At 44.3% G+C, this 27,273-nt stretch overlaps 1 protein-coding gene across 1 annotated transcript in view; it reads right to left on the bottom strand.

Annotated features, from left to right (window-relative positions):
* The window catches only part of LOC126416144 (NACHT domain- and WD repeat-containing protein 1), a 613,147-nt gene that overhangs the window by 167,612 nt on the left and 418,262 nt on the right, over positions 1-27,273 (bottom strand). Inside the window, exon 7 of the mRNA XM_050083692.1 lies at positions 5,402-5,619. Within this exon, the coding sequence (XP_049939649.1) occupies positions 5,402-5,619 (218 nt within the window). The remainder of the gene's footprint in view (positions 1-5,401; positions 5,620-27,273) is intronic.

The following is a 27,273-nucleotide window of genomic DNA, read 5'->3' as shown; positions in this document are numbered from 1 at the left end:
TAAACAGGGCTTGGCAAGTGTTTCTTCGACAGTAAGACTTTTCTTAGTCTTTGCGATGAGTAGCGGTAACTCATAGGAAGCTAGGATCGCTGTTTCAGAAAACCGAGCAAAAGATCCAGTACTATTTAACTTCATACGTTTCAAACTCGCACATTTTTGCAGCAAAAAACTGCATCGGTTTACTTTTTTTAAAGCGCTATGTTTAGTGCGCAAATGCCGTTCGAGACGGCAAGGTCTCATGGCATCTTTGCCCAATTCTTCGTAACAAATAACACGTTGCGGCTAACCGACACTATTGTTTTATACAGCAACAAAATCGTATTTAATGTAATCATCACTGTATTTGTGTTAATCCAACAAACTCATGACGAAGTAAAGAAAGAAATAGTTTCGCAAGTCGTCAGTTCACATCAAAAGTATACACGACTAAGCTGCATGTTTGATCGATAATGAATGAACAACCCAGTCCAACTAAGACTTCAGCGACAACAATGCTTGTTTCGGAATCGGAATGACGTGCGACAATCAGCCAAGTTTCCGCATGTTTACTGTACTTGTACGCTACGAATTTTAGTGGTCATATTGGCTACGGTCAGTTACTGCGGTTACATTCAGGCTGATGATCTACGAAGAAAACGAATCACAGAGTACAGGGAAAGTGCTGGGTACCCAGTAAACAGTTCGTCATAAGTTCTAACATATTTGTCTTGATTAAAAAGCTACTTTTTAAATATCGCTGGCCTCGGCCACGCCCTCTTTTATACGTCCACACGTCCCCCTTCGGGGTCGTGCCCCACAGTTTGAAAACCAATGTTGTAAAGTGTCTCCGTTACCATCATGGAACACCAAGTCGTAGTACTGAAGCACATGCAAAATCATTTTGCACGTAAAATCAGGCCTGAGGCGGAAATAAAATTAGTTTTGCATTGTTTCACATAAGTAAACTATCAAAATTTTATTGATCCATGAAGTTCTTTTCGTATGAGTGACATGCCATGCCGCAGCAGGGAAGCGAGGGGAATCAGCGGAAAATTGCTCCTATCGGAGCACAAAAAAGGCGACTGTGCTCCTGTTTATTTAAAAGAGTCTGACTGAAAAGTGAGATGCCAGCTGCCCCATCCTACCTTCCTCATCACTTTTAAAAATTTTCCCATAAATTTAGGCACGCTCTTTTTAACATGCAACTCCCCTCTCATTCCAACAAGCTCCCATCACTGTAACACGCTCGCATCTGCTAGTCCATCGCTATAAGTCGCTCATACGCATCCACTGTCACTTGCCCATTATTTCTCTCTCTTTCTCCGCCCAACTCGTTGTCATTATCTCTTTGTGTCTCTAATTGTCACTGTCTCCTGTCTCTTAGCCACAGTGTGCTACTACTACTGCTGAATCTTCTCACTATTACTGCCTGCCTCATGCACTCTCTTACTGCAACTATCTCAGTCATTCGTTCTTACTGCTGCAACCTCTCGTTGCCATTGTCATAAACTCTCTCTCATTATCGCTGGCTCTCATTCACTTCCACTTTCTTCTTTACTCCTCTTCCACAGACAGAGGTCCTTCTCTGTTTTCCTAGCATGTCTTGCCACTGTCAACTATGTTCCACTGACATTGTGCCCCTCTGTTTCTCTCAAACTGCCATTGTCTCCTTCACTCTTTCTATACCACAACTACTGTTTGCTATCTTTCAGTATTTATTACTTTTCCGTCTCTTTCCCGCTGCTAATTTCTCCTCGTGTCTTAGCAAAGAAAAGCGCGAGTATGTTCACATCCCAAAATTTTTGGGAAAATTTTTCAAGGTGCTGTGGGAGGTAGAATTTGGTAGCTGCTACCGCACTTTCCAGTCAGAATTTTTTATTAAGCAGAAGCACATTAGCCTTTTATGTCTTCCCATAGGTTCATTTTTCCGGTGGTTGTTTTCTTCTTTATACACAGCGCTAAAGTCAATGCGAGAAACGCTTGGCCTGTATTGGTAGCTATTCTCGCCAGTGTCAAAATACTTTGTGACACGATCGCCTAGCATGACACCTACTTAAAATGTGAGATTAAATTTGACACAGTTGGTTGGTAGATCTGTGCGCTTGTTTGAAAAACCAGTGAATAGGAAACAACGAATTTGAAAAACAAATTTCACCGTTACCGGGAGTCTTTGCACTGAAGTGATCAAAGTCATGGGACAGATATTTGCACACACACAGATGGCGGTAGAATCGCGTACATAAGGCATGAAAGGGTGGTGAATTGGCGGAACTGTTTTTGGTAAGCAGCTGATCCATGTGAAAAGGTTTCCGAAGTGCCTATGGCCGTATGACGGGGATTAACAGATTTTGAACGCGCAATGGTAGTTGGAGCTGGACACCATAGGACATTCCATTTTGGAAATCGTTAGGGAAGTCAGTATTCCGAGAATCACAATGTCAAGAATGGGCAAGGAATACCAAATTTCAGGCATTACCTCTCACCACGGACAACGCAGCAGCCAACGGTCTTCACTTAACGACCGAGAGCAGCGGCGTTTGCGTAGAGTTGTCAGTGCTAACAGACAAGCAACACAGCGTGACATAACCGCAGAAATCAACGTGGGACGTACGAAGAACGTGTCCATTAGCGCAGTACCGCAAAATCTGGGATTGATGGGTTATGGCAGCAGACGACCATTGCGAGTGCCTTTTGCTGGCAGCACGTCATCGCAACAAGCGCCAGTCGTGGGCTCGTGACCATATCTGTTGGACCCTAGACGGCTGGAAAACCGTGGCCGGCCGGTCGTAGTGGCCGTGCGGTTAAAGGCGCTGCAGTCTGGAACCGCAAGACCGCTGCGGTCGCAGGTTCGAATCCTGCCTCGGGCATGGATGTTTGTGATGTCCTTAGGTTAGTTAGGTTTAACTAGTTCTAAGTTCTAGGGGACTAATGACCTCAGCAGTTGAGTCCCATAGTGCTCAGAGCCATTTGAACCAAACCGTGGCCTGGTGAGATGATGCTATTGGTTTGTGGCGCTCTCGACATCGCGGTCATCAGCGCCAGTACAAGTTCCAAATCTTCTCCACGGTCGGAGAAAATCTCCGAGCCGGCCGGGAATTGAACCCGGGACCCCTTGATCCAGAGGCAGCAACGCTAGTTACTAACGACGAGTTGCGGACGACCTGGTGAGATGAGTTCCTATTTCTGTTAGTAAGAGTTGATGATGGGGTTTGAAAGTGATGCAGACCCAACAAAACCATGGACCCAAGTTGTTAACATGGCACTGTGTAAGCTTGTGGTGGCTCCACAATGGTGTGGGCTGTTTTTACATGGAATGGACTGGGTCCCCTGGTCCAACTGAGCCGATCATTGATGGAAATGGTTATTTTCGGCTAGTTGGAAAACATTTGCAGCCATTCATGCCCACCCTGATAGGTCAGGGTGGCGGATTGCCGTCCTATGTGCCCAGGTTCGATTCCCGGCTGGGTCGGAGATTTTCTTCGCTCATAGACTGGGTGTTGTGTTGCCTCCATTATCATTTCATCACCATCTGGCGCGCGGGTCGCCCAATGTGGCGTCGAATGTAATAAGACCTGCACCAAGGCGGCCGGACCTGCCCCGCAAGGGGCCTCCCGGCCCATGACGCCAAACGCTCATTTCCATTTTCCATAGACCTCATGTTCCTAAAAAACGATGGAATTTTTATGGATGATAGAGCGCCCTGTCAGAACATACTGGAAAGTTCGAAAGAATGGTTTATTGAACTAGATGGTCCGGCATAAATCCCATCGAACATTTACGGGTCATAATCTAGAGGTCAGTCCGTGCACAAAGTCCTACACCGGCTACACTTTCGAATTATGAACGGAGGTAGAGGCAGTATGGCTCAGTATTTCTGCAGGGGACATCTAGCAATTTGTTGAGTCCGTGCTACGCCGAGTTGCTGCACTACACCGGGCGAAAAGAGGTCCGACACTATAATGCGAGATATTCCGTGACTTTTGTCCCTCAGTGTAGACTTGGGATGTACACTACTGGCCATTAAAATTGCTACAGCACGAAGATGACGTGCTACAGACGCGAAACTTAACCGACGGGAAGAAGATGCTGTGATATACAAATGATTAGCTTTTCAGAGCATTCACACAAGGCTGGCGCCGGTGGAGACACCTACAACGTGCTGACATGAGGAAAGTTTTCAACCGATTTCTCATACACAAACAGCAGTTGATCGGCGTTGCTTGGTGAAACGTTGTTGTGATGCCTCGTGTAAGGAGGAGAAATGCGTAACATCACGTTTCCGACTTTGATAAAGGTCGGATCGTAGCCTGTCGAGATTGCGGTTTATTGTATCGCGACATTGCTGCTCGCGTTGGTCGAGATCCAATGACTGTTGGCAGAATATGGAATCGGTGGGTTCAGGAGGGTAATAAGGAACGTCGTGCTGGATTCCAACGGCCTCGTATCACTAGCAGTCGAGATGACAGGCATCTTATCCGCATGGCTGTAACGGATCGTGCAGCCACGTCTCGATCCCTGAGTCAACAGATGGGGACGCTTGCAAGACAACAACCATCTGCACGAACAGTTCGACGACGTTTGCAGCAGCATGGACTATCAGCTCGGAGACCATGGCTGCGGTTACCTTCGACGCTGCATCACAGACAGGAGCGCCTGCGATGGTGTACTCAACGACGAACCTGGGCGCACGAATGGGAAAACGCCGTGAATCCAGGTTCTGTTTACAGCAACATGATGGTCGCATCCGTGTTTGGCGACATCGCGGTGAACGCACATTGGAAGCGTGTATTCGTCATCGCCATACAGGCGTATCACCCGGCGTGATGGTATGGGGTGCCATTTGTTACACGTCTCGGTAACCTCTTGTTCGCATTGACGCCACTTTGAACAGTGGACGTTATATTTCAGATGTGTTACGACCCGTGACTCTACCCTTCATTCGATCCCTGCGAAACCCTACATTTCAGCAGGATAATGCACGACCGCATGTTGCAGGTCCTGTACCGGCCTTTCTGGATACAGAATATGTTCGACTGCTGCCCTGGCCAGCACATTCTCCAGATCTCTCACCAACTGAAATCGTCTGGTCAATGGTGGCCGAGCAACTGGTACGTCACAATACGCCAGTCGCTACTCTTGATGAACTGTCGTATCGTGTTGAGGCTGCATGGGCAACTGTACCTGTACACGCCATCCAAGCTCTGTTTGGCTCAATGCCCAGGCGTATCAAGGCCGTTATTACGGCCAGAGGTGGCTGTTCTGGGTACTGATTTCTCAGGGTCTATGCACCGAAATTGCATGAAAATGTAATCACATGTCAGTTCTAGTATAACACATTTGTCCAATGAATACCCGTTTATGATCTGCGTTTCTTCTTGGTGTAGCAATTTTAATGGCCAGTAGTTTAATTCTGGGGTCGTACCTTGAAGCCGGGTATGTGCAGCGCGGTGGGCTGCAGGCGGTAGCAGGGCGGCTGCGCGGCGCTGTCGAGGCGGTACCACTTGCGCAGCAGCTCCTTGTTGTCGGCGCGCTCCAGCGCCATCTCGAAGTCCTGCGTCTCCACCGTGTTGGGCAGCAGCGGCGTGCCCAGCGAGTTGCTCAGGAACAGCACCGGCACCACGTACGCCGTCTGCATCTCGCCTGCGCCACAAACACCTTTTCTGTATCACACCCTTCACTAGTGTGTTATCTCACTAGGCATTTGACTGTGTGAACCATAGTATCCTGCTAGACAAACTGAAGCTCTACGAAATTTATGGTATAGCCAATCAATAGACAGCGTAGTATAAAAAAATACAAAAGGTTCTACTTGATAATTCAACCAATGTTGAGAGTTGAGAGTCTTCAGACTGGGAGGAAATGACTTATGGGATTTATAATGAATCTAGTCATAGTTCTGCTCAGTTAGCAAACTTTGCGATACCAGCTTAATTCTGTCCACGTGTGAATTGGTTGTCATATGGACCGGGTGATCAAAAAGTCAGTATAAATTTGAAAACTTAATAAACCTCGGAATAATGTAGATAGAGAGGTAAAAATTGACACATGCTTCGAATGGCATGGGGTTTTATTAGAACCAAAAAAACTCCCCATATTGCTAGATGTGAGAAAGATCTCTTGCGCGCGTCGTTTGGTGATTATCGTGTGCTGAGCCGCCACTTTCGCCATGCTTGGCCTCTCAGGTCCCCAGACCTCAGTCCGTGCGATTATTGGCTTTGGGGTTACCTGAAGTCGCAACTGTATCGTGATCGACCGACATCTCTAGGGATGCTGAAAGACAACAATCGACGCCAATGCCTCACCATAACTCCGGACGTGCTTTACATTGCTGTTCACAACATTATTCCTCGACTATAGCTATTGTTGAGGAATGGTGGTGGGCATATTGAGCATTTCCTGTAAAGAACATCATCTTTGCTTTGTCTTACTTTGTTATGCTAATTATTGCTATTCTGATCAGATGAAGCGCCGTCTGTCGGACATTTTTTGAACGTTTGTGTTTTTTTGGTTCTAATAAAACCCCATGTCATTCCAAGCACGTGTGTCAGTTTGTACCTCTCTATCTATATTATTCCGTGATTTATTCAGTTTTCAAATTTATACTGATTTTTTGATCAAGCGGTACATTATGTAATCCACGTTTGTGAATGTTTGCTAATTTTTCTTGTTGTTTGAGGAGACGATCACAGTTGTCCTTGGAAATGTACCTGTGACTCTCCTGCAGAAATCAATTGACGACATTCCTAAGCGTTTAAGACGCAAGAGCATATGTGGATTTGTAGAGTAGTGCACATATTATCATGGTCCTGAGAACCGACTATAACTTAATCAGTACGCAAATATTCATTAGTAAAAAAATTATTGACATTTAAAACTAGGAGCGACTTCTCGCTCATCTTGTACGTCCTCAAACGCACTCTCTCTTATGACTGACTTAAGTCATCTTCAACAGCGACGACAGTGTACACTAATTACACTCGTGTTAGTGGGGATACATCGCCGTATACATCATTATTGCAACGTCTTCCGCTGCAGTTAATGGTGCATTTTCCCTGACGTTTTCATGCTGACTAAACGAAACAGTGGTGAATCCTGAATCTTTTCTGTTTCTTCCGTTAACCAAGATAGTAAGAGTCCCAAACTCATTAGTCGCTTGCCGTAGTTGTGTAGCAAAAGATGTATCTTTATGAAAAGACGACATTCTACTACAGTAATAAATACCTTCGAAGGTAACTGGTATTTTAAAGAGTTTATAACTGCCACTATTATCACGCTGTTCAGAAATTTGGGTTTATAGGCAATAGATTACAAGCACGGCAAGGCAGGGTAGTATCTAACAGCGGAATGTATCGGACAAGAGCGTTTCTGATGATGATGATGTTTGGTTTGTGGGGCACTCAACTGCGCGGTCATCAGCGCCCGGAGAGCGTTTCTAAACTCTGATGCTAGTGGCAGCACCTGTTGATGCGCTGCAGTGCGAACTATGGAGGAACAAGACAGCTCACAAGATATAAGTCAAAACGGTACTGCGTTTCGGAGTAGCAAGAAGTTATCCTTTCCTAGCGAGTTTTTCTGCGCACGAACTTTGGAGTGTTGTATTTTGTTTGCAAGTGTGTAATACTACAGACTGAGTTAAAATGGACTTTACAACTTTGGAATAATATAGAAATTTACTGAGATAATATACAGAATCAGGAGATGTAACATTTTGTAGCAAACAACCTCAAGTTTCACATATGCCAAACGCAGTTTGGTTAGATGTGACTACCATTTGTGATGTGACAAACATCCCACCGGTAATTAATTTCTTCCCACACTCGTTGCAGCAAATCGGGCAAACTTGTGCAACAGCAGTGTAGATTCGATTTTCCATGTCGGCTAAAATTGTTTGGCAGGAGAGAAACATACACACGGTCTTTAATGAAAGCCCAGAGAAAAAAAACCAATGGTGTCATGTTTGGGGAGTGACATAGTTTGACATGAACATCAACACTGAGGCGACCTGGTGATTTATAATATCGCAGTGAACAACACGTCTCAAAAAAGTTATTGTACCAAGACTAAAATGTAGGCCTGCATGGATGTTATTTTGCATATTCGGTGCGAAATTTATGCCGAACAGCTGCGGCAGAGTTCGTTTCACGAAACCAAAACAAACAGCGAGCACGCTCCGCACAAGTGAAATTAGCCATTTTAGCTGTGCGCTACATTGGGGCTTCTGGTAGAGGACGAGGGTACTGAAGTACTACGTGAATCAAACTTCGGATTGTTTGCTACAAAATGACACATCTGTAAGTTGTCTCAGTCCGCATCTCGTGGTCGTGCGGTAGCGTCCTCGCTTCCCACGCCCGGGTTCCCGGGTTCGATTCTCGGCGGGGTCAGGGATTTTCTCTGCCTCGTGATGACTGGGTGTTGTGTGCTGTCCCTAGGTTAGTTAGGTTTAAGTAGTTCTAAGTTGTAGGGGACTGATGACCTCAGATGTTAAGTCCCATAGTGCTCAGAGCCATTTTGTAAGTTGTCTCAATAAATTTCTACATCATTCCAAAGTTGTAAAGTCCTTTTTGACTCACCCTGTACCTTTTTATTGTACATTTAGGTGCAGCTGATATTAATTCTATATTACAGGTTGTGACAATGTTGAGCCCAAATACAAACAATGGGAGCATTAATATGGCCAAAAGTCGGTAAGCAAGATATGCATTACAAAGAAGCTAAACGGTTACTGAAGGACTAGCCTTTGCAGTTGGCTTCTGTGTAACCGGAATTCATTTACAAGTTTCCAGTACTTGTCCAGAATTTCCTTGCAGTGAGATGGGTCCACGGTGAAAGAAGTAAGCTAAGAAAATGTTAGAGTGCTAAAGGAATATGTTAATGTGAGAAGAAAAACCACCAAACTGATTTAGTTTTATTTTTAATTAAGAGGATATCAACAGAGATAACACGTTATGTTGTACAGCGTCATTTTCAATCTAGTTAATTAAGTCACGAAATCCTGAAGTGAATCCCGTACGCTAGTGACCGAATGTCAGATACATGTACTGAGGCGGTTCGTAGACGCTAACTGTTGCCTTTGAAGTTGCCTTGGCACAAGGGAAATACCTTGCTGATGATTGATTGATTGGTTAGTTTATGCAGAAGTATACCAAAGAGAAGTATTGTGTCAAGAGTTGAAGGAAGCATATCCATATTCCCCCTGTCACCTCTACACAAAATATTCGCCATATTGTGTTGCACATACATTCTAGTTGCGTTATTATATGTTCTTAATTTATTTGCAATGAAAACTCCGAAAATTCTGAGCCTTTCAATAAAAAGAACATTGGTATGTGGTGAGTACTAACCTTTTCTTGTGTTCATAGACATTTTTATTTTCCGTTTCCTCCTTCTCAAAGAGGCCAATAGGCAAGTTATCACATCAGTTTTTTTCTTGCATTCGACTAGCTGAAGGCCTTATTCTCCAGTTAATGTGACTCGGGTGTCTTCTTTGCTCACTTTACGGCAATATTCTGATTGGGAGGAATCCCAGAGAATAGACCATTCTCTATATTTCTCTATAAAGAAACGAATTTTCACCTGGTTCCACTTCATAATATTTATGTAGACTCACAGAATCTCGTCTTCTACTTCGTGTGTTACAGCTTCTGTAGGACTGCGGGTAGCCTCTCCATGGACTATATTTTCCTCTTCTGCTCCCAGAACCTCTTCATCCTCTCTCTTCCTGACCTGCTGGTGACACTATCCTTGCCCTGTATCCCACTCTGTCGACGATCTCTGACATTTTGGTAGATATATACTTGCTGCTCCAATATTCCTTTCCTTCATCTTCATCCCGAATTCCGACCAATCATAGAGTTCAACAACTCACTTGGTTCCTGTCTTTCCTCCTATGCTTCCGGTTATTTCTCATACTCTTTTCGTCGTTTTGTTCAAATTCATCCTGATTATGTGTCCGGTAAACCTAGCCCTTTTGAGTCAGATTTCTCCCGACATTCTTCTCATGTTCCAGTACATTTCTTCCTTAGGTCTTCGCACCCATCTCTCACTATCTCCTTGAGGACTTAATATTTTACTCACTAATTTATCTCTACTTTCTCTAGTTGTTGTGCACCATCTTTTCCTAGTGTTATCGTCTCATCCAGATATAGTACCACTTCCTCACCGTTGTCTTGTAGTGGTGGTGGTGGTCAGTGTTTAACGTCCCGTCGACAACGAGGTCATTAGAGACGGAGCGCAAGCTCGGGTTAGGGAAGGATTGGGAAGGAAATCGGCCGTGCCCTTTCAAAGGAACCATCCCGGCATTTGCCTGAAACGATTTAGGGAAATCACGGAAAACCTAAATCAGGATGGCCGGAGACGAGATTGAACGGTCGTCCTCCCGAATGCGAGTCCAGTGTGTGTCTTGTAGTGTCTGATCTTTACAGATACTTCCTTTTTATTGTATGTACATATATAAAAAAAAAGGTTTTACATCACCTCGGTTCCGAGAGTTCCGGAACCTATACAGAAAACTGGGAGAGAGATCAACATAAACATCAATTCCACCCTTTTTATTGCTCATGAAAACCACACATTGCATGTTGTACCACCATACAGCGTGACTTTCAGAGGTCGTGGTCCAGACTGCTGTACACATCGGTACCTCTAATACCGAGTAGCTCGTCCTCTAGCATTGATGCATGCCTGTATTCGTCGTGGAATACTATCCAAGTTCATCAAGGCACTGTTGGTCCAGATTGTCCCACTCCTCAACGGCGATTCGGCGTAAATTCCTCAGAGTGGTTGGTGGGTCACATCGTTCATAAACAGCCCGTTTCAGTCTATCCCAGGCAGGTTCGAAAGGGTTCATGTCTGGAGAACATGCTGGCCACTCTAGTCGAGCGATGTCGTTACCCTGGAGGAAGCCACTCACAAGATGTGCACGGTGGGGGCGCGAATTGTCGTCCATGAAGACGAATGCCTAGCCAATATGCTGTCGATATGGGTGCACTGTCGGTCGGAGGACGGCATTCACGTATCGTACAGCCGTTACGGCGTCTTCTATGACCACCAGCGGCGTACGTCGGCCCCACATAATGTCACCCCAAAACAGCAGGGAACCTCCATCTTGCTGCACTCGCTGGACAGTGTGTCTAAGGCGCTCATCCTGACCGTGTTGCCTCCAAACACGTCTCCGACAATTGTCTGGTTGAAGGCATATGCGACATTCATCGGTGAAGAGAACGTGATGCCAATCCTGAGCAGTCCAACCGGCATGTTGTTGGGCTCAACTGTACCGCACTGCATGGTGTCGTGGTTGCGAAGATGGACCACGCCATGGACGTCGGGAGTGAAGTTGCGCATCAAAAATGTTCAAATGTGTGTGAAATCTTATGGGACTTAACTGCTACGATCATCAGACCCTATGCTTACACACTACTTAACCTAAATTATCCTAAGGACAAACACACACTCACGCCCGAGGGAGGACTCGAACCTCCGCCGGGACCAGCCGCACAGTCCATGACTGCAGTTGCGCATCACGCAGCCTATTGCGCACAGTTTGAGTCGTATCATGACGTCCTGTGGCTGCACGAAAATAATTGTTCACGTGGTGGCGTTACTGTCAGGGTTCCTCCGAGCCATAATCCGTAGGTAGCGGTCATCCATTGCATTAGTAGCCTTTGGGCGGCCTGAGCGAGGCGTGTTATCGACAGTTCCTGTCTCTCTCTGTATCTCCTCCATGTCCGAACAACATCGCTTTGGTTCACTCCGAGACGCCTAGACACTTCCCTTGGTGTGAGCCCTTCCTGGCACAAAGTAACAATGTGGACGCGATCGAACCGCGGTATTGGCCGTCTAGGCATGGTTAAACTACAGACAACACGAGCCGTGTACCTCCTTCCTGATGGAATGACTGGAATTGATCGGCTGTCGGGCCCCCTCCGTCTAATAGGCGCTGCTCATGCATGGTTGTTTACATCTTTGGGCGGGTTTAGTGACGTCTCTGAACAGTCAAAGGACTGTATCTGTGATGCAATACCCACAGTCAAGATCTATCTTCAAGAGTTCTCGGAACTGGGGTGATGCAAAACTTTTTTTGATGTGTGTATTTATGTATTTTTGGCTGCACAGCTGGCTGACCTCATCTTCTTCAATCTCTCTGTTATTCCCTATCTGCTCCTGTTTCTTGATGGTACATACTCTCCCAGATATATAAATCTGTCCACCTTTTTCCTTCTGGTGTTTTCCAATCCCCAGAAGTATTCAGTGCTTCCATCTTGTTGTGGGCGATGCTCAATCCCACTCTTCCGGCTGTCTTGCTTAGGTTGTCGAGTTGTGTGTTTGCGCCTCCTTTTGTCTCACTTACTGTCGCTATGTCATCCGCAGGGGCTAGTCAGTCCCCTTGTGTCCTAGTATCCTTTTAGTCACCTAGTAACGTCTTTGATATTCCCATTTTCTCGCTTATTGCTCTCCACTGTCTGATGACTTTCCCCAGTCCTGTGCTGCACAAAGCTGGTGACAGTCCACTTCACCGTTTGGCACAGATCTTGGTCGCAAGACTTGTAATGTGGAAGGGGCCGACAAAAATAAGGAAACTTCGAAAATACAAAACAGTACCATCCCTAATACGGTGTAGGAAAATCGTTAGGATTCGAAACGAGTTCTGGTTGTCACGAAATGTGCAAATACAAGTCCTTTATTATTTGCAAGGTAATCTTACCATTCTTTCTGCAAAATACTTGCAGATTTAGGTAACGATGACGGTGGTGGGGATCGATCACGCACCATTCTCTCGTAAGTAGACCACAAATACTCAATAATATTGTGGATCTGGTGACTATGGTGGCCAGGGGACATACGATAATTCAGCCTCGTGCTCACAAAACTAGTCAGGGACGTAGCAAACTGTGTGAGCAGTCTTTGAAGACAGTTTCACCACCGGGGAACAAACGTTATTTCAGCCGAAAATGGTCACATAATTCCTAGAAGTAACGCGATCTTACACATGGGGTAGCTTCAGAATGCAAAAGTTACTCTCCGCCACCTCCAGCTCGACATGAAATGACGGGCAAACCCCGCTAAGCGTTTTCCTCAAATCGATCACCGTTTGTCGAACTGACACTACACCTACCTCGAGTTCGACTTGTGAATCTATCCTCAGTAATTCCCTCAGAAAGCGATCACAACTGTTCCCCAGACTCTCAGTCCATAGTGAGGGCAAACTGGCACAACCGCAAACTGCCGCCACGCTATCTCCGAGCTAATGCGAGCAAGCTGGAGCGTATTGCAACTTCGGCACGGAAATCTGCCATGCGGCGGAATAATCCAATTAGAGTTTGTAGGGTATTCGTCACTCCAAATCGTGTAGCAATTTCGCAGCTGTATCCTACGATCGGCCTACGCATCGACAGCGGATGCGTAATCAGTTGTTACTCTCTCCACAGTGAATCGGAGTGTTGTATTCGTACCAGTGGGTGCACTTGCGTGTATGTATGTGCGTTTATTCTGCGTGAATGTTGTTGTGCACCATAGAAAAATTGCACTGCTCTATTGTTAATTAGTTAGTTCCATAGATAATTTGAACGATCTTTTTATCGAAACGTTGTGGAACGAGTCAGTTTACAGGATATGAATACATAATTAGTGTTAACCTTAATGAATACATTATTACTTTCAGTCCTACTCAAGCAACTATTCGCCTTTTCCTTTTTATTTTTTTGCTGCCTACCAGTTTTTAAGTATAAATGAGTCAATGGAATAGGAGTTGTCCGGGAGAAGTGATTTTAAGATAGAATTAAAAGCTCCATTGCTAACTGTCAGAGATTTTATGTTACTGGACATATGATAAAAAAAGTTTTGTTGCTGGGTGTTGAACTCCATTCTGAGCCCCAGACAACATCAATAATGGGTGATAAAGGTCATTTCTCCCTCTATTGTTCAGATATGGACATCACTGATCTTCTCAAATAGGGACGGATTATTTATGACTAATTTCGTTAGTAAATATACGCAGTTAAAACACCTAGACCTTGAAGACGTACGCACATGACTTCCGTGACTGCTCACTTTTGTGCAATCAATACTTTCTTTTTAAGTGATAAGTTACCCCAGAAAATTATTCCTTAAGCCATTATTGAATGGAAACTTGAAGAATATGTCAGGAGATTGCTAGGTTTGCTTCCAAGATTAGCAAGGTATCTGAACTTAATTGTTCGAGAAGCTCAGTAATATTCTTCTTCCAGTTCAAGTTTACATCAGTATGTACATCCAAAAATTTGAAGCATTCTGCCCTATTTACTGACTCCTACTCATGTGCAGCATCAATTGTTGGTGTGATTCTGTAATGTTTTCTTGTTTCAAAATTTAGGGAGAGTCCATTTTCTGAGAGGCACTTAATAATTCTGTGGAACGTATCATTTACCATATCGCCTGTTGTTTTCTCTCTAATGGGATTTATTACAACACTAGTATCATCTACAAAAGGTATAATTCTGCTTGTTGAATATTAAGTGGGAGGTCATTCACATATACAAGGGATAGGAGTGGACCCAAAACTGAACCCTGTGCGACTGCTTTTGTGATTCCTGCCCAGGCAGTATAGTTTTTTACCTTTCTGATGTTGTTTAAATTATTCAGGACAGCGCTTTGCATTCTCTTTTTAAGTGTATTCAAAGCAGCTGTGTGTAATGCCATCAGTTCGACAAAAATTTAGTTTTTCTAAGAGAGTACCATGATCTGTACAATCAAACGCCTTGGAAAGATCACAAAAGTACCAACTAGCAATACATTGGTATTTGATCACTGAATTTAAAAACAGCATTCTGGATCGAGTAATCCTTCTGAAATCCGAACTGCGATAAGCTAAGTAAATAATTTCCACTTAAGAACGCGACTACTATTGAGTTATTAAAAATGCTACACCAGGAAGGACACCAAATAGCGTAATTTTACTTACTGTGTAGGAGGGAGAACATCTGAATAAATTTTTAGGTGATACAGAGGTATAAACGGTGCAAATGTAGTGCAAGGAGCTGTCACTTTCAGCGGTCAAAATGGCCTTATCACGGGTAGGCAAAGCGTCGAACTGAGCTTGGATAACATATAACCGTATTAGAAAGTTGCTATGTAAACAAAGAGAGCTTCCTCATAGATTTAAGAGATGTCAAAACCTAGTCGACAAACAAAAGCTGAACTAGGCAAAATTGAGCATAAGAAGAGCAATGAGAGAAGCGATCAGTGACTTTGAAAGGACAATTTTGCCAACCCATCCGACTAAAAACCCTAAAAGATTTTGGTATAACGTGAAATCGGATCGAAATCATGTATTCAGTCACTCAGTGACCGTACCGCCAGCGGAACGGAAGATGAAGGTCGAAATGCTGAATTCGTTCTACCAAAACTGTTTCACTGCGGAAGATCGTGATACGTTCTACTTCAAATCATCGCAAGAAGGCCGACATGCTGAGATAAGTAATCATTTACTAGAAAAGCAACTGCAATCTCTTAGTACAGTGTGTAAACTTTTAGATGGCAGACCTCTCCCTCGTCCTGAATCGGTAGAAGTCGGTAAACGTCGGGAGGCTTCGGTAGGGACGCAGTTTCGACTGCTGCCAACATTACGTAGCTGACTGTGTTGTACAAGGTAGCCATTGTCGTCTGCTTCGTTATTGTTTTGCGCTGTACTGTTCTGCGTGTTTTTATTGTGCAGTTGTGCTAAACATTATCAAAATGAGTGAAGAGGCAGTTGCTGGCCCATCTCGGGAATCGCCGACAACTCCTACCGGTAGGCCTACGGTTAGAAGGAAACCAGTATTACGTAGCGATGCTCGCAAAATTATATTGCGTGTGACTGAATGCTGCGAAAGGGAAAGGGAGCAGAAAAAATTGCTTCACCTATTTACAAATCTTCAGTGAGAGCTGCTACATACACAGTACAAAGCATGCGTAGCATTGGAAGATTCAAACTGTTTTCCAAGAATCATCCTGGCGTATCACCACAAACGCCTGGCAAGAAAAGGTGAGTTTCCATTTTAGATATTTTGTTCGCGATCACTTTGAAGGAGCCTCCTATTTCGTCCGAATTATCTTATATTTCATTTTTCCTTGCTACCGTATTGCTTTGTATGGGAACACCACTGGTTACTGTATTATTTCGAAACACATTCATATTACAGTACTTTGCAATCGGATGAATGGTTTGTGAGCGCATAGTAGACAAACATACATTTTAATGTACATGACGATTTCAGTTTCGCTTACGAATAACATTTAAAGCGAGTTTTACTTCCAAGCCTTTCGTCTGCTTTCGTGTAATAGTGCCAGCACTGAAACTGGTAGGCGTGCCTTGTCACCCCCCCCCCCCCCCCCCCATCGGCTCCTCTGCCCCCGCCAGCCAATGCTTGCCTACTCCTCTCCCCGTACTCCCCTCACAATTCTGCCTTCTTACAGTTAACACACTGTAGTGGAAACGCGTCTGTAAGAGATGACAAATCTTAAGACTCTACAGAGATAATGCGAAAGTAATTACTTCCTTTCTATCAGCACTGTTTCGTAGGTCACTGGAGCAACGAAGGGTACATAACGATTGGAAAAAAAGTACCTCATTCTAGTTTCAAGAAAGGTCGTGGGACATGCATATAATTGTAGCCCTATATCGCTGACGTCAGTCAGTTGCACAGTTGCAGAATTACGGAACATGTTAGGTGGTTACGTGTTACAACATTTTGGAGAATGCGAATATTCTCTATAAAAATCAAGATTATGCAAGCAGAGATATTGCGAAATTAAGTTCGCCGTGTTCTTCCATAACATCCATAGCACAGTAGACAACGATACTCAGGTTGATGTCGCGTTCGATAACTTCAGCAAGGCAGTTCCTCACTGTAGTTTAGTGAAAAAATACGAGCTTACCGAGTGTCAGATCAGATTGGTGACTGCATTCAAGCCTTCCTTGCAGACAGAATTCGTCACGTCGGTCTTAACGGAACAAAACCGACAGATATAAAGGTAATTTCAGGAATACCTCAAGTAGGTGGGAGAGGACCGTTACTGTTTACAGTGTGTATAAATGATCTACACTACTGGCCATTAAAATTGCTACACCAAGAAGAAATGCAGATCATAAACGGGTATTCATTGGACAAATATATTATACTAGAACTGACATGTGAATATATTTTCACGCAATTTGGGTGCATAGATCCTGAGAAATCAGTACACAGAACAACCACCTCTGGCCGTAATAACTGCCTTGATACGCCTGGGCATTGAGTCAAAAAGAGATTGGATGGCGTGTACAGGTACAGCTGCCCATGCAGCTTCAACACGATACCACAGTTCATCAACAGTAGTGACTGGCGTATTGTGACGAGCCAGTTGCTTGGCCACCATTGCCCAGACGTTTTCAATTGGTGAGAGATCTGGAGAATGCGCTGGCCAGGGAAGCAGTCGAACATTTTCTGTATCCAGAAAGGGCCGTACAGGACCTGCAACATGCGGTCGTGCATTGTTCTGCTGAAATGTAAGGTTTCGCAGTTGTCGAATGAAGGATAGAGCCACGGGTCGTAACACATCTGAACTGTAACGTCCACTGTTCAAAGTGCCGTCAGTGCGAACAAGAGGTCACCGAGACGAGTAACCAATGGCACACAATACTATCACGCCGGGTGATACGCCAGTATGGCGGTGACGAATACACGCTTCCAATGTGTGTTCACCGCGATGTCGCCAAACACGGATGCGACCATCATGATGCTGTAAACAGAACCTGGATTCATCCGAAAAAATGACGTTTTACCGTTCGTGCACCTAGGTTCGTCGTTGAGTACACCATCGCAGGCGTTCCTGTCTGTGATGCAGCGTCAAGGGTAACCGCAGCCACGATCTCCGAGCTGAGAGTCCTTGCAGCTGCAAACGTCGTCGAACTGTTCGTGCATATGGTTGTCGTCTTGCAAACGTCCCAATCTGTTGACTCAGGGATCGAGACGTGGCTGCACGATCCGTTACAGCCATGCGGATAAGATGCCTGTCATCTCGACTGCTAGTGATATGAGGCCGTTGGGATACAGCACGGCGTTCCGTATTACCCACCTGAACCCACCGATTCCATATTCTGCCAACAGTCATTGTATCTCGACCAACGCGAGCACTCGTCCTTACACGAGGCATCACAACAACGTTTCACCGGGCAACGCCGGTCAACTGCTGTTTGTGTATGAGAAATCGGTTGTAAACGTTCCTTATGTCAGCACGTTGTAGGTGTCGCCACTGGCGCCAACCTTGTGTGAATGATCTGAAAAGCTAATCATTTGCATATCACAGCATCTTCTTCCTGTCGGTTAAATTTCGTGTCTGTAGCACGTCATCTTCGTGGTGTAGCAGTTTTAATGGCCAGTAGTGTATTTACCATTATTAAAGTTCCAACCCTCGTATATGCGGCCGTTGGGATACAGCACGGCGTTCCGTATTACCCACCTGAACCCACCGATTCCATATTCTGCCAACAGTCATTGTATCTCGACCAACGCGAGCACTCGTCCTTACACGAGGCATCACAACAACGTTTCACCGGGCAACGCCGGTCAACTGCTGTTTGTGTATGAGAAATCGGTTGTAAACGTTCCTTATGTCAGCACGTTGTAGGTGTCGCCACTGGCGCCAACCTTGTGTGAATGATCTGAAAAGCTAATCATTTGCATATCACAGCATCTTCTTCCTGTCGGTTAAATTTCGTGTCTGTAGCACGTCATCTTCGTGGTGTAGCAGTTTTAATGGCCAGTAGTGTATTTACCATTATTAAAGTTCCAACCCTCGTATTTTAATAGTCAGAAGTGTAGATTGGTTAGGCACAGCTTCTATCATGTAGTGTTTTATAGAGCTGTAAACCCAAAACCATTTCAGTGTATTGATTTCTTTACTGTATTCTTTTTTTTCATTCAAGCTAATAAAACAAGGGGATATGGTATTATCTGTTGTTCTTCGGATTAGACCTGTGGCATGAATTTTTTATTATTGTAGTAATACTATTATTATCATCAGTATTACTCGATGAGACAGGATTCGATCAGTATAAGCTTTATGTATTTGGCAAAGATCTTCGTTTTGCTCTCCGTTCAAAATTCCCTTTTGAGCGGGATTGTTTGCGGTCCGCTGTCCACGGAGCAGCGCGTCTTCGTGTCGGTTACTCTGAGCGCTTAACCCCATTTGGTCTGCTAAAGCAGAACATGTGGTTTTGGGTTTTTGTTTCAAAATATACCTTTTCCGTCAGCCTGTTAACGTCCTTTCTTTTGAAGTGACCATAGAACCGTGTCCATATTTTATGCATCGTTTCTATACTGTGCACAGTTATATTTCTAGGTACTGCTTTTTCTACATTGGTAATCCAGCTTTGGACCTATCACTGGTTTCCACTATTTATCTTTCGAATCAGATGACATTGTAGCATCAGATTAGAACATTCTGTGAGTTGTTTCTATTTGGTCCTATATTTTAACTTGCTATTTAGATATATAACGTTCGTGTGATTTCATCGGTTGTCACACAGCATTTTATAGTCTTTATTAGGTATTACCAATTAATCAGGGAATAGGATCGCTACGTGCAACTTTTATTTTTGGCATATCGCCTTTCCGGCAGTTTTATTCTAAACTGATGAGTGTGTGTGTGTGTGTTGGGGTTTATGGGCGCTCAACATCGAGGTCATCAGCGCCCTGACACACAGTAAAAGGAACGAATGTGGAGAGACCTAATAAAACTGAAAAACACACTCAAAGCAGGAAAGGAGGGAAAATACGACCTGAGAAGGTAAAACCTAAGGTAAGGGATAACATAGCGACAAGAATGACATAGGAAACCGTCAGTGTCTGGCCACTTACATAAAATATGGGCGAGCTTGTCACACAGGAAACAAGTTAAAATCCCCTCCCTAAAATCTTTGTAAAAACATTCGACATGGCACAGAACTTTAAAACTTTAACCACATTCGTCCGAGTGTTGCCTAAAAGAGTTGGCAGGTCCGCTGGCAAGGCAGCCGCGGCCCGCTGGTCAGAAAATAAAACGCAATCCAATAAAACGTGGCGCACAGTGACCTGGACGCCGCAAGCACCACACAGTGGAGGGTCCTCCCGCCGGAGCAGGAAGCCATGCGTCATAGGGCTGTGGCCTATTCGAAGCCGAGTGAGGAGAACCTCGTCCCGTCGATGGGGCTGAAAGGAAGTACACCACACACGCGTTGTGGGCTTGACTAGACGGAGCTTATTGTCAGTCACGTCCAGCCACTCGTCCTCCCACCGACACATGACTCGGGAGCTCAACAGCGAGGTGAGTGCGTGCAAGGGGATAGCACACTGAGATACGTGTGGATCAAGACACGCTTCCTTGGCTGCGAGATCTGCCCCTTCATTCCCAGCAATGCCAACATGCCCCGGAACCCAGCAGAAAGCTACAACCTTCCCCAGTCGCTGTAGTCGGAGGAGGGCATCCTGGATGGTCTGGACTACTGTAACTGCCGGATACAAATGGTGCAATGATTGAAGGGCACTGAGGGAATCGGAACAGACAAGAAATTTAGGAGAGGAAGAATGTCTCATCTCCTCCAGCGCCCGCAAGATCGCAGACAATTCTGCATCAAAGACCGTGAAAGGCGGAGGCAGTCGGACCTTAAGGACACGATCCGGAAAAACAACGGAGCAGCCAACGGAATCCCTGATGATGAATGTTGGATGTTCCATATAACCCCCAGTGTTGCTCATCTTATGACCTGAGGTATGTTATTACAGCTACGTTTTAAGACTGAGGACTTATATTTCAGGGTAAATATAATGGTTATATGTTTACGTCTAGATGATCGCTGGAAGATACGCATGGTTGTAGTGCCACGAAACCAGTCGTGAATCCAATAAAAAGAATCTTTATACAGCTGAAGCAGTTTTTCACTTTCTAGCATAGAGATACGCAGCTGCGGTGCCCTGTCGTAGAGTTATTTTGCTTTTTACATTTGACTCGATTTTTTTTCCCTGAAATAACATCATGTATCCTGGAGAAGAAATAAAAACTTCGCGGTTTGCCGATGATATTGTAATTCTGTCAGAGACAGCAAAGGACTTGGAAGAGCAGTTGAACGGAATGGACAGTGTCTTGAAAGGAGTATACAAGATGAACATTAACAAAAGCAATACAAAGATAATGGAATGTAGATTAAATCTGGTGATGCTGAGGAAACTAGATTAGGAAATGAGAGACTTAAAGTAATAGATGAGTTTTGCTGCTTGGGGAGCAAAATAACTGATGATGGTTGAAGTAGAGAGGATAAAAAATGTGGACTGGCAATGGCAAGGAAAACGTTTCTGAAGAAGAGAAATTTGTTAACATCGAGTATAGATTTAAGTGTCAGAAAGTCTTTTCTGAAAGCATTTGTATGGGGTGTAGCCATATATGGAAATGAAACATAGACGATAACTATATAGTTTAGACAAGAAGTGAATAGAAGTTTTCGAAATATGTGGTGTTACAGAAGAACGCTGAAGATTAGATGGGTAGATAAAGTAACTAATGAGGAGCTACTGAATAGAATCGGGGAGAAGAGGAATTTGTGGCACAACTTGACTAGAAGAAGGGATCGGTTGGTAGGACACGTTCTGAGGCGCCAATGGATCACCAGTTTAGTATTGGAGGGCAGCGTGAAGGGAAAAACCGTAGAGGGAGACCAAGAGATGAATACACGAAGTAGATTCAGAAGGATGAAGGTTGCAGTAGGTACTGGGAGATGAAGAAGCTTGCACAGGATAGAGCAGCATGGAGGGCTGCATCAAACCAGTCTCTGTACTGAAGACCACCACAACAACATCCTCTCAATTTGTGAAGATTCATCATTTCCTCCTGGACGTTTTTATTTTGTCAGGAAGTGAAATTACTACTACAAATTCTTGAGTAAAAGCATTTGACACTCTGTTAGTCGCTCTGGATCTCCGATGTTTTTGGCCGTACAGTGCTAGTGTCATGGGGTGAGAAGGTCCCTGGTCCAGTATCGTACTAAATAGTCGGCCGTCACACTCCATAGTTGGTTCGACTTTCCGAATGCTGTAGATATCTAATGGACCTGTGAGACTGAACTTTGTAAATATTCTGACTGATTTGATTTTTGTTTTTCGTAGCTATTTATGCACGTTGTCGTTTTGTAACGTTCTTTAAAAAATGAAATAATAAACTTCACGATTATGTTGAATGAAGTCTGATCTGTGGAATGGATACATAACTCGAAATGTCGTGTTGCGTGTTGTAACTGCAAGTGGTGTGCTTGCTCTGTGTTACTGTTAGCAAAACTTTACAGGAATCGAGTGGGCAATGCAACTCCCAGTACCAATAACGAAATATAGTAGCTGCAAAATATATTCAGCCCCGTAGGCAGTGAACCATCTGGCCCTGTTCAAAACTGATAACTTTGGTCCCTCTGCACATGACAAATAAATTAAATTGTCTTACCCCTAAAACAGCAACGGAGTAACGCGATATATTCTGGTCTCTCATAAAAAATATGAATGTTAGCTACAGGCTTAGCAGTGTGCAATGCTGGCCATAATAAGCCTAATGGAAACGCACATGGAATTCATTTGTCTGATAAACGAGAACATTTGAGAATATCCAACTTCTTTGAAAAATATGTGACCTGGACTGGGAGGCGGTACTGATTATGGTGAATTACTAACTCACAGATTTTTTTAGCAAAATTATATTGCATGTTAAGTTTGGCTTTTCAAAAACATCTGATAATTAAAGCTACATTACTCACAACTGATTCACATTGAAACATCAAGTATTATCTAATTTCCTTAATCCAACATAAACGCGAATCGTCAAATTACAAATAGCTCTGTTAACAAATCTTAAAAGCATTACAAAAATGAAATATCTAACTAGTCTTTTTCTCAAAACATTTACGTATATTCTGGGGTTGCTCAACAATTACACATTATCAGCCAACTCATCTATACTAACGCGCTGGCAGAAACAGAAATCACAATTATTTAACACTTTTACCTTATTTCCATGAAGATTTCTGCTTCCATGTTCAACAATATTGACATACCTACATCAATATAACTATTGGTGGCAGCACACCACAAAGACTGCCTACTTCATCGTCTTTCCCTCACTGACAGCTGCCTACAACGAAGCGCCCAGCGCTCTCTTACTCCAACAAAGCAGTATCTTTGGCTCTGCGGTGGCGCACAGTCAGAGATTCACATTGTCGAGCCTATGAGAGATATTCATCGTTTATGGTATACTAGTTTATTTTATTAACATTCTTATCTCATTCCGGCGCCACATACAAGTGCGCCACAGTATACTCCTTTCAGTTTATATGTTGTGACACTCGGGTTCCTAAAGCATTTTAAGAGAATTTGTTTTCATGTGCATACAGGGTGGTGCAAATAAAAATAGCCTGGAGAACAGAGTTCCAGGGTTCAAAGAAACACAGCAGAGAAGAGGAAGTCCAGTACTAATCTGACTGTAGCAGATGTTAAAAATGACCGTCATTCATCTCTTGACACTTTTGGGCCATGATCAGCTAGCTGCTTAAGGCAGATCGAAGCTGGACTGCTGGAACTGCTGCAGTCTCATCCGAAAAGTTCCGCTGCAGTTCTTGAAGACTATGAGGTTGGTTGTGATACACCTTAGACTTGAGAGCTCCTCAAACAAAGTAATCGTGTACTGACAGATCAGGTGACCCGGGTGGCCAGCTAGGGCCGCAACTAGACTGACCTCTGCTATCAAGTCTGTCGGGTGCGAAGATTATGTAAATGTGCTCCAAGCTTCGGTCGACTGTATGCGCAGTTGCTCCATCATGTTGAAACTAAAGTTAGGTCTTTTTCTCCTCCGCTAATGCTGGTTTCAAAATGTTGGCAATCTAACGCGCTGAAGTCAGCGTCTGATGAAGGAAGATGGGCTGAACAATGTGACGTGCAGAGGCTACACGCCAAAACCCAACCTTCTGATTGTACAACGGTGTTTCGTGGAAGTTATGCGGATTCTCCACTGCCTGGGACCTGTGATTCTGTGAGTTGACATAACCGGCCAGGTGAAACCAGGTTTCACCAGTCATAAAGAACAGGTCCATTTACTGTTATCTCAGCGAACAGCCACTCACAACACTGGAGCCTCTGAGGAGCATCTGCTAGTTTTACTGCATGAACAATAGACATCCGGTAGCGATTCATCTGCAGGTGCAGGTGGAGTATTACGTGATATGCCGATCTCTTGCGACAGGCATCGGGTTGATATGGTAGAGTCCGAAGCATTTTCTGGTGTGCGGGCACGTTTCTGAATGTTTGTTGACTTGTTCAGAACAGATCCTGTCTGACGCCATTTTCGGACTAAGCGTTGCGTGGCACTCCTTGACACCATTAAACTTGTCTGCAAACAACTAGTTACCGCGTCTTCGTTGTCACGTAACTTTCCACAACGAACACCCGCTACTCCACTGTGACTACCATCGTCCCCTTTGCACTGTTCCACTCACACTGACACAGCACGCACTACGCTCTGAACCGGCGTGGACCACGTGGCAGGCGTACACGTGGTGAGCACGTCACGTGGTGTGCTTAGATGCATACTTTCACGTGCAATCGTATTCACTAGTCTGAGCCACTTTTATTTGCCCGATCCTATTTCTGTTCCACGTCTCCAATAAACATGTGAAGAACGACAGTCGTTTCTCGTGTTCCACCTTTTGAATGTGAAGCTCACTAGTTTTTTTTTTAATACAAAATTATCCATTTTTCTCATTTTTACGATAAGAAAGTAATGAGGCTGATTTTCTTTGCAAGATGTGGCAACCTTGCAGGCTTGCGTAGGCACAATATCTTTGACCTTGGTCTATAAGCTGCTTCTAGTCCAAGAGGCACATCAATGCAACTGCTCAGTCGTGAGTTGTGCTGTAATAAGTTAACACATGTTTGTGTCTCTCGTCACGGAAACAGAAGCGCATAATATTGCACAACGGTAGGCCATTTCTTTTTGCGTTAAACTGGGTGAAAACGCGAAGACAACTTACGGTAACCTTCAGAAGGCTTTTGGAGAGGAGGTTATGTCAAGAGCTCAAGTTTTTCGTTGGCATAAAATGTTTAGTGAAGGCAGAACGAATGTTGAAGATAAAGACGGCAGTGGACGACCATGAACCTCACGGACGTATGTCAACTTGGGTGAGTGCCTTTTGGACAAACAGTTAACGAATGTTACTACAAAGAAATTTTAAAAAGTCTTCGTAAACGAGTTCTTCGTTTCTGTGCCAACATTGCTGATAATTGGATTCTGCATCACGATAATGCGCCATCCCATACTGCTCTGTCAGTACAGCAATTTTTAACCTCAAAACAAATTTCAGTATTACCACAGCCACCTTATTCAGCAGATATCTGTCCGTGTGACTTTTTTCTATTTCCAAGAGTCAAAACGACGGTCAAGGCACACCATTTTCAAACAACACAAGATGTCCAAAAAGCTGTGACGAGGGTCTTGGAGGATATTACAGAAGATCAGTTCCAGAAATGTTACCATCAATGGCAGAAGCGCTGGAGAGAGTGCATGCAACCAGAAGGAACTACTTTGAAGGAGACAACACTAAACTTGACTAAAACGGTAAGCAACATTTTTTTTCACATCAGTTTCATTACTTTATTGTCGCACCTCGTATCTCTCAGATCAACAGCGACTATCTACGTTTACAGTGTGTTACAAAAAGGTACGGCCTAACTTTCAGGAAACATTCCTCACACACAAAGAAAGAAAATATGTTATGTGGACATGTGTCCGGAAACGCTTACTTTCCATGTTAGAGCTCATTTTATCACTTCTCTTCAAATCGCATTAATCATGGAATGGAAACACACAGCAACAGAACGTACCAGCGTGACTTCAAACACTTTGTTACAGGAAATGTTCAAAATGTCCTCCGTTAGCGAGGATACATGCATCCACCCTCAGTCGCATGGAATCCCTGATGCTCTGATGCAGCCGTGAAGAATGGCGTATTGTATCACAGCCGTCCACAATACGAGCACGAAGAGTATCTACATTTGGTAGCGGGGTTGCGTAGACAAGAGCTTTCAAATGCCCCCGTAAATGAAAGTCAAGAGGGTTGAGGTCAGGAGAGCGTGGAGGCCATGGAATTGGTCCGCCTCTACCAATCCATCGGTCACCGAATCTGTTGTTGACAAGCGTACCAACACTTCGACTGAAATGTGCAGGAGTTCCATAGCTCCATCGTGCATGAACCACATGTTGTGTCGTACTTGTAAAGGCACATGTTCTAGCAGCACAGGTAGAGTATCCCGTATGAAATCATGATAACTTGCTCCATTGACCGTAGGTGGAAGAACATGGGGCCCAATCAAGACATCACCAACAATGCCTGCCCAAACGTTCACAGAAAATCTGTGTTGATGACGTGATTGCACAATTGCGTGCGGATTCTCGTCAGCCCACACAAGTTGATTGTGAAAATTTACAATTGGATCACGTTGGAATGAAGCCTCATCCGTAAAGAGAACATTTGCACTGAAATGAGGATTGACACATTGTTGGATGAACCATCCCCAGAAGTGTACCCGTGGAGGCCAATCAGCTGCTGATTTGCCTGCACACGCTGGACATGGTACGGAAACAACTGGTTCTCCCGTAGCACTCTCCATACAGTGACGTGGTCAACGTTACCTTGTACAGCAGCAACTTCTCTGACGCTGACATTAGGGTTATCATCAACTGCACGAAGAATTGCCTCGTCCATTGCAGGTGTCCTCGTCGTTCTAGGTCTTCTCCAGTTGCGAGTCACAGGCTGGAATGTTCCGTGCTCCCTAAGACGCCGATCAATTGCTTCGAACGTCTTCCTGTCGGGACACCTTCGTTCTGGAAATCTGACTCGATACAAACGTACCGCGCCACAGCTATTGCCCCGTGCTAATCCATACATCAAATGGGCATCTGCCAACTCCGCATTTGTAAACATTGCACTGACTGCAAAACCACGTTCGTGATGAACACTAACCTGTTGATGCTACGTACTGATGTGCTTGATTGTAGTACTGTAGAGCAATGAGTCGCATGTCAACACAAGCACCGAAGTCAACATTACCTTCCTTCAATTGGGCCAATTGGCGGTGAATCGAGGAAGTACAGTACATACTGACGAAACTGAAATGAGCTCTAACATGGAAATTAAGCGTTTCCGGACACATGTTCACATAACATCTTTTCTTTATTTGTGTGTGAGGAATGTTTCCTGAAAGTTTGGCCGTACCCTTTTGGAACACCCTGTATATC

This window comes from Schistocerca serialis, chromosome 8 (genome assembly GCF_023864345.2).
Source record: "Schistocerca serialis cubense isolate TAMUIC-IGC-003099 chromosome 8, iqSchSeri2.2, whole genome shotgun sequence".
Classification (NCBI taxonomy): domain Eukaryota; kingdom Metazoa; phylum Arthropoda; class Insecta; order Orthoptera; family Acrididae; genus Schistocerca; species Schistocerca serialis.
The sequence above is the reverse complement of the archived record's forward strand: the minus strand, read 5'-3'. Positions and strand labels throughout refer to the sequence as shown.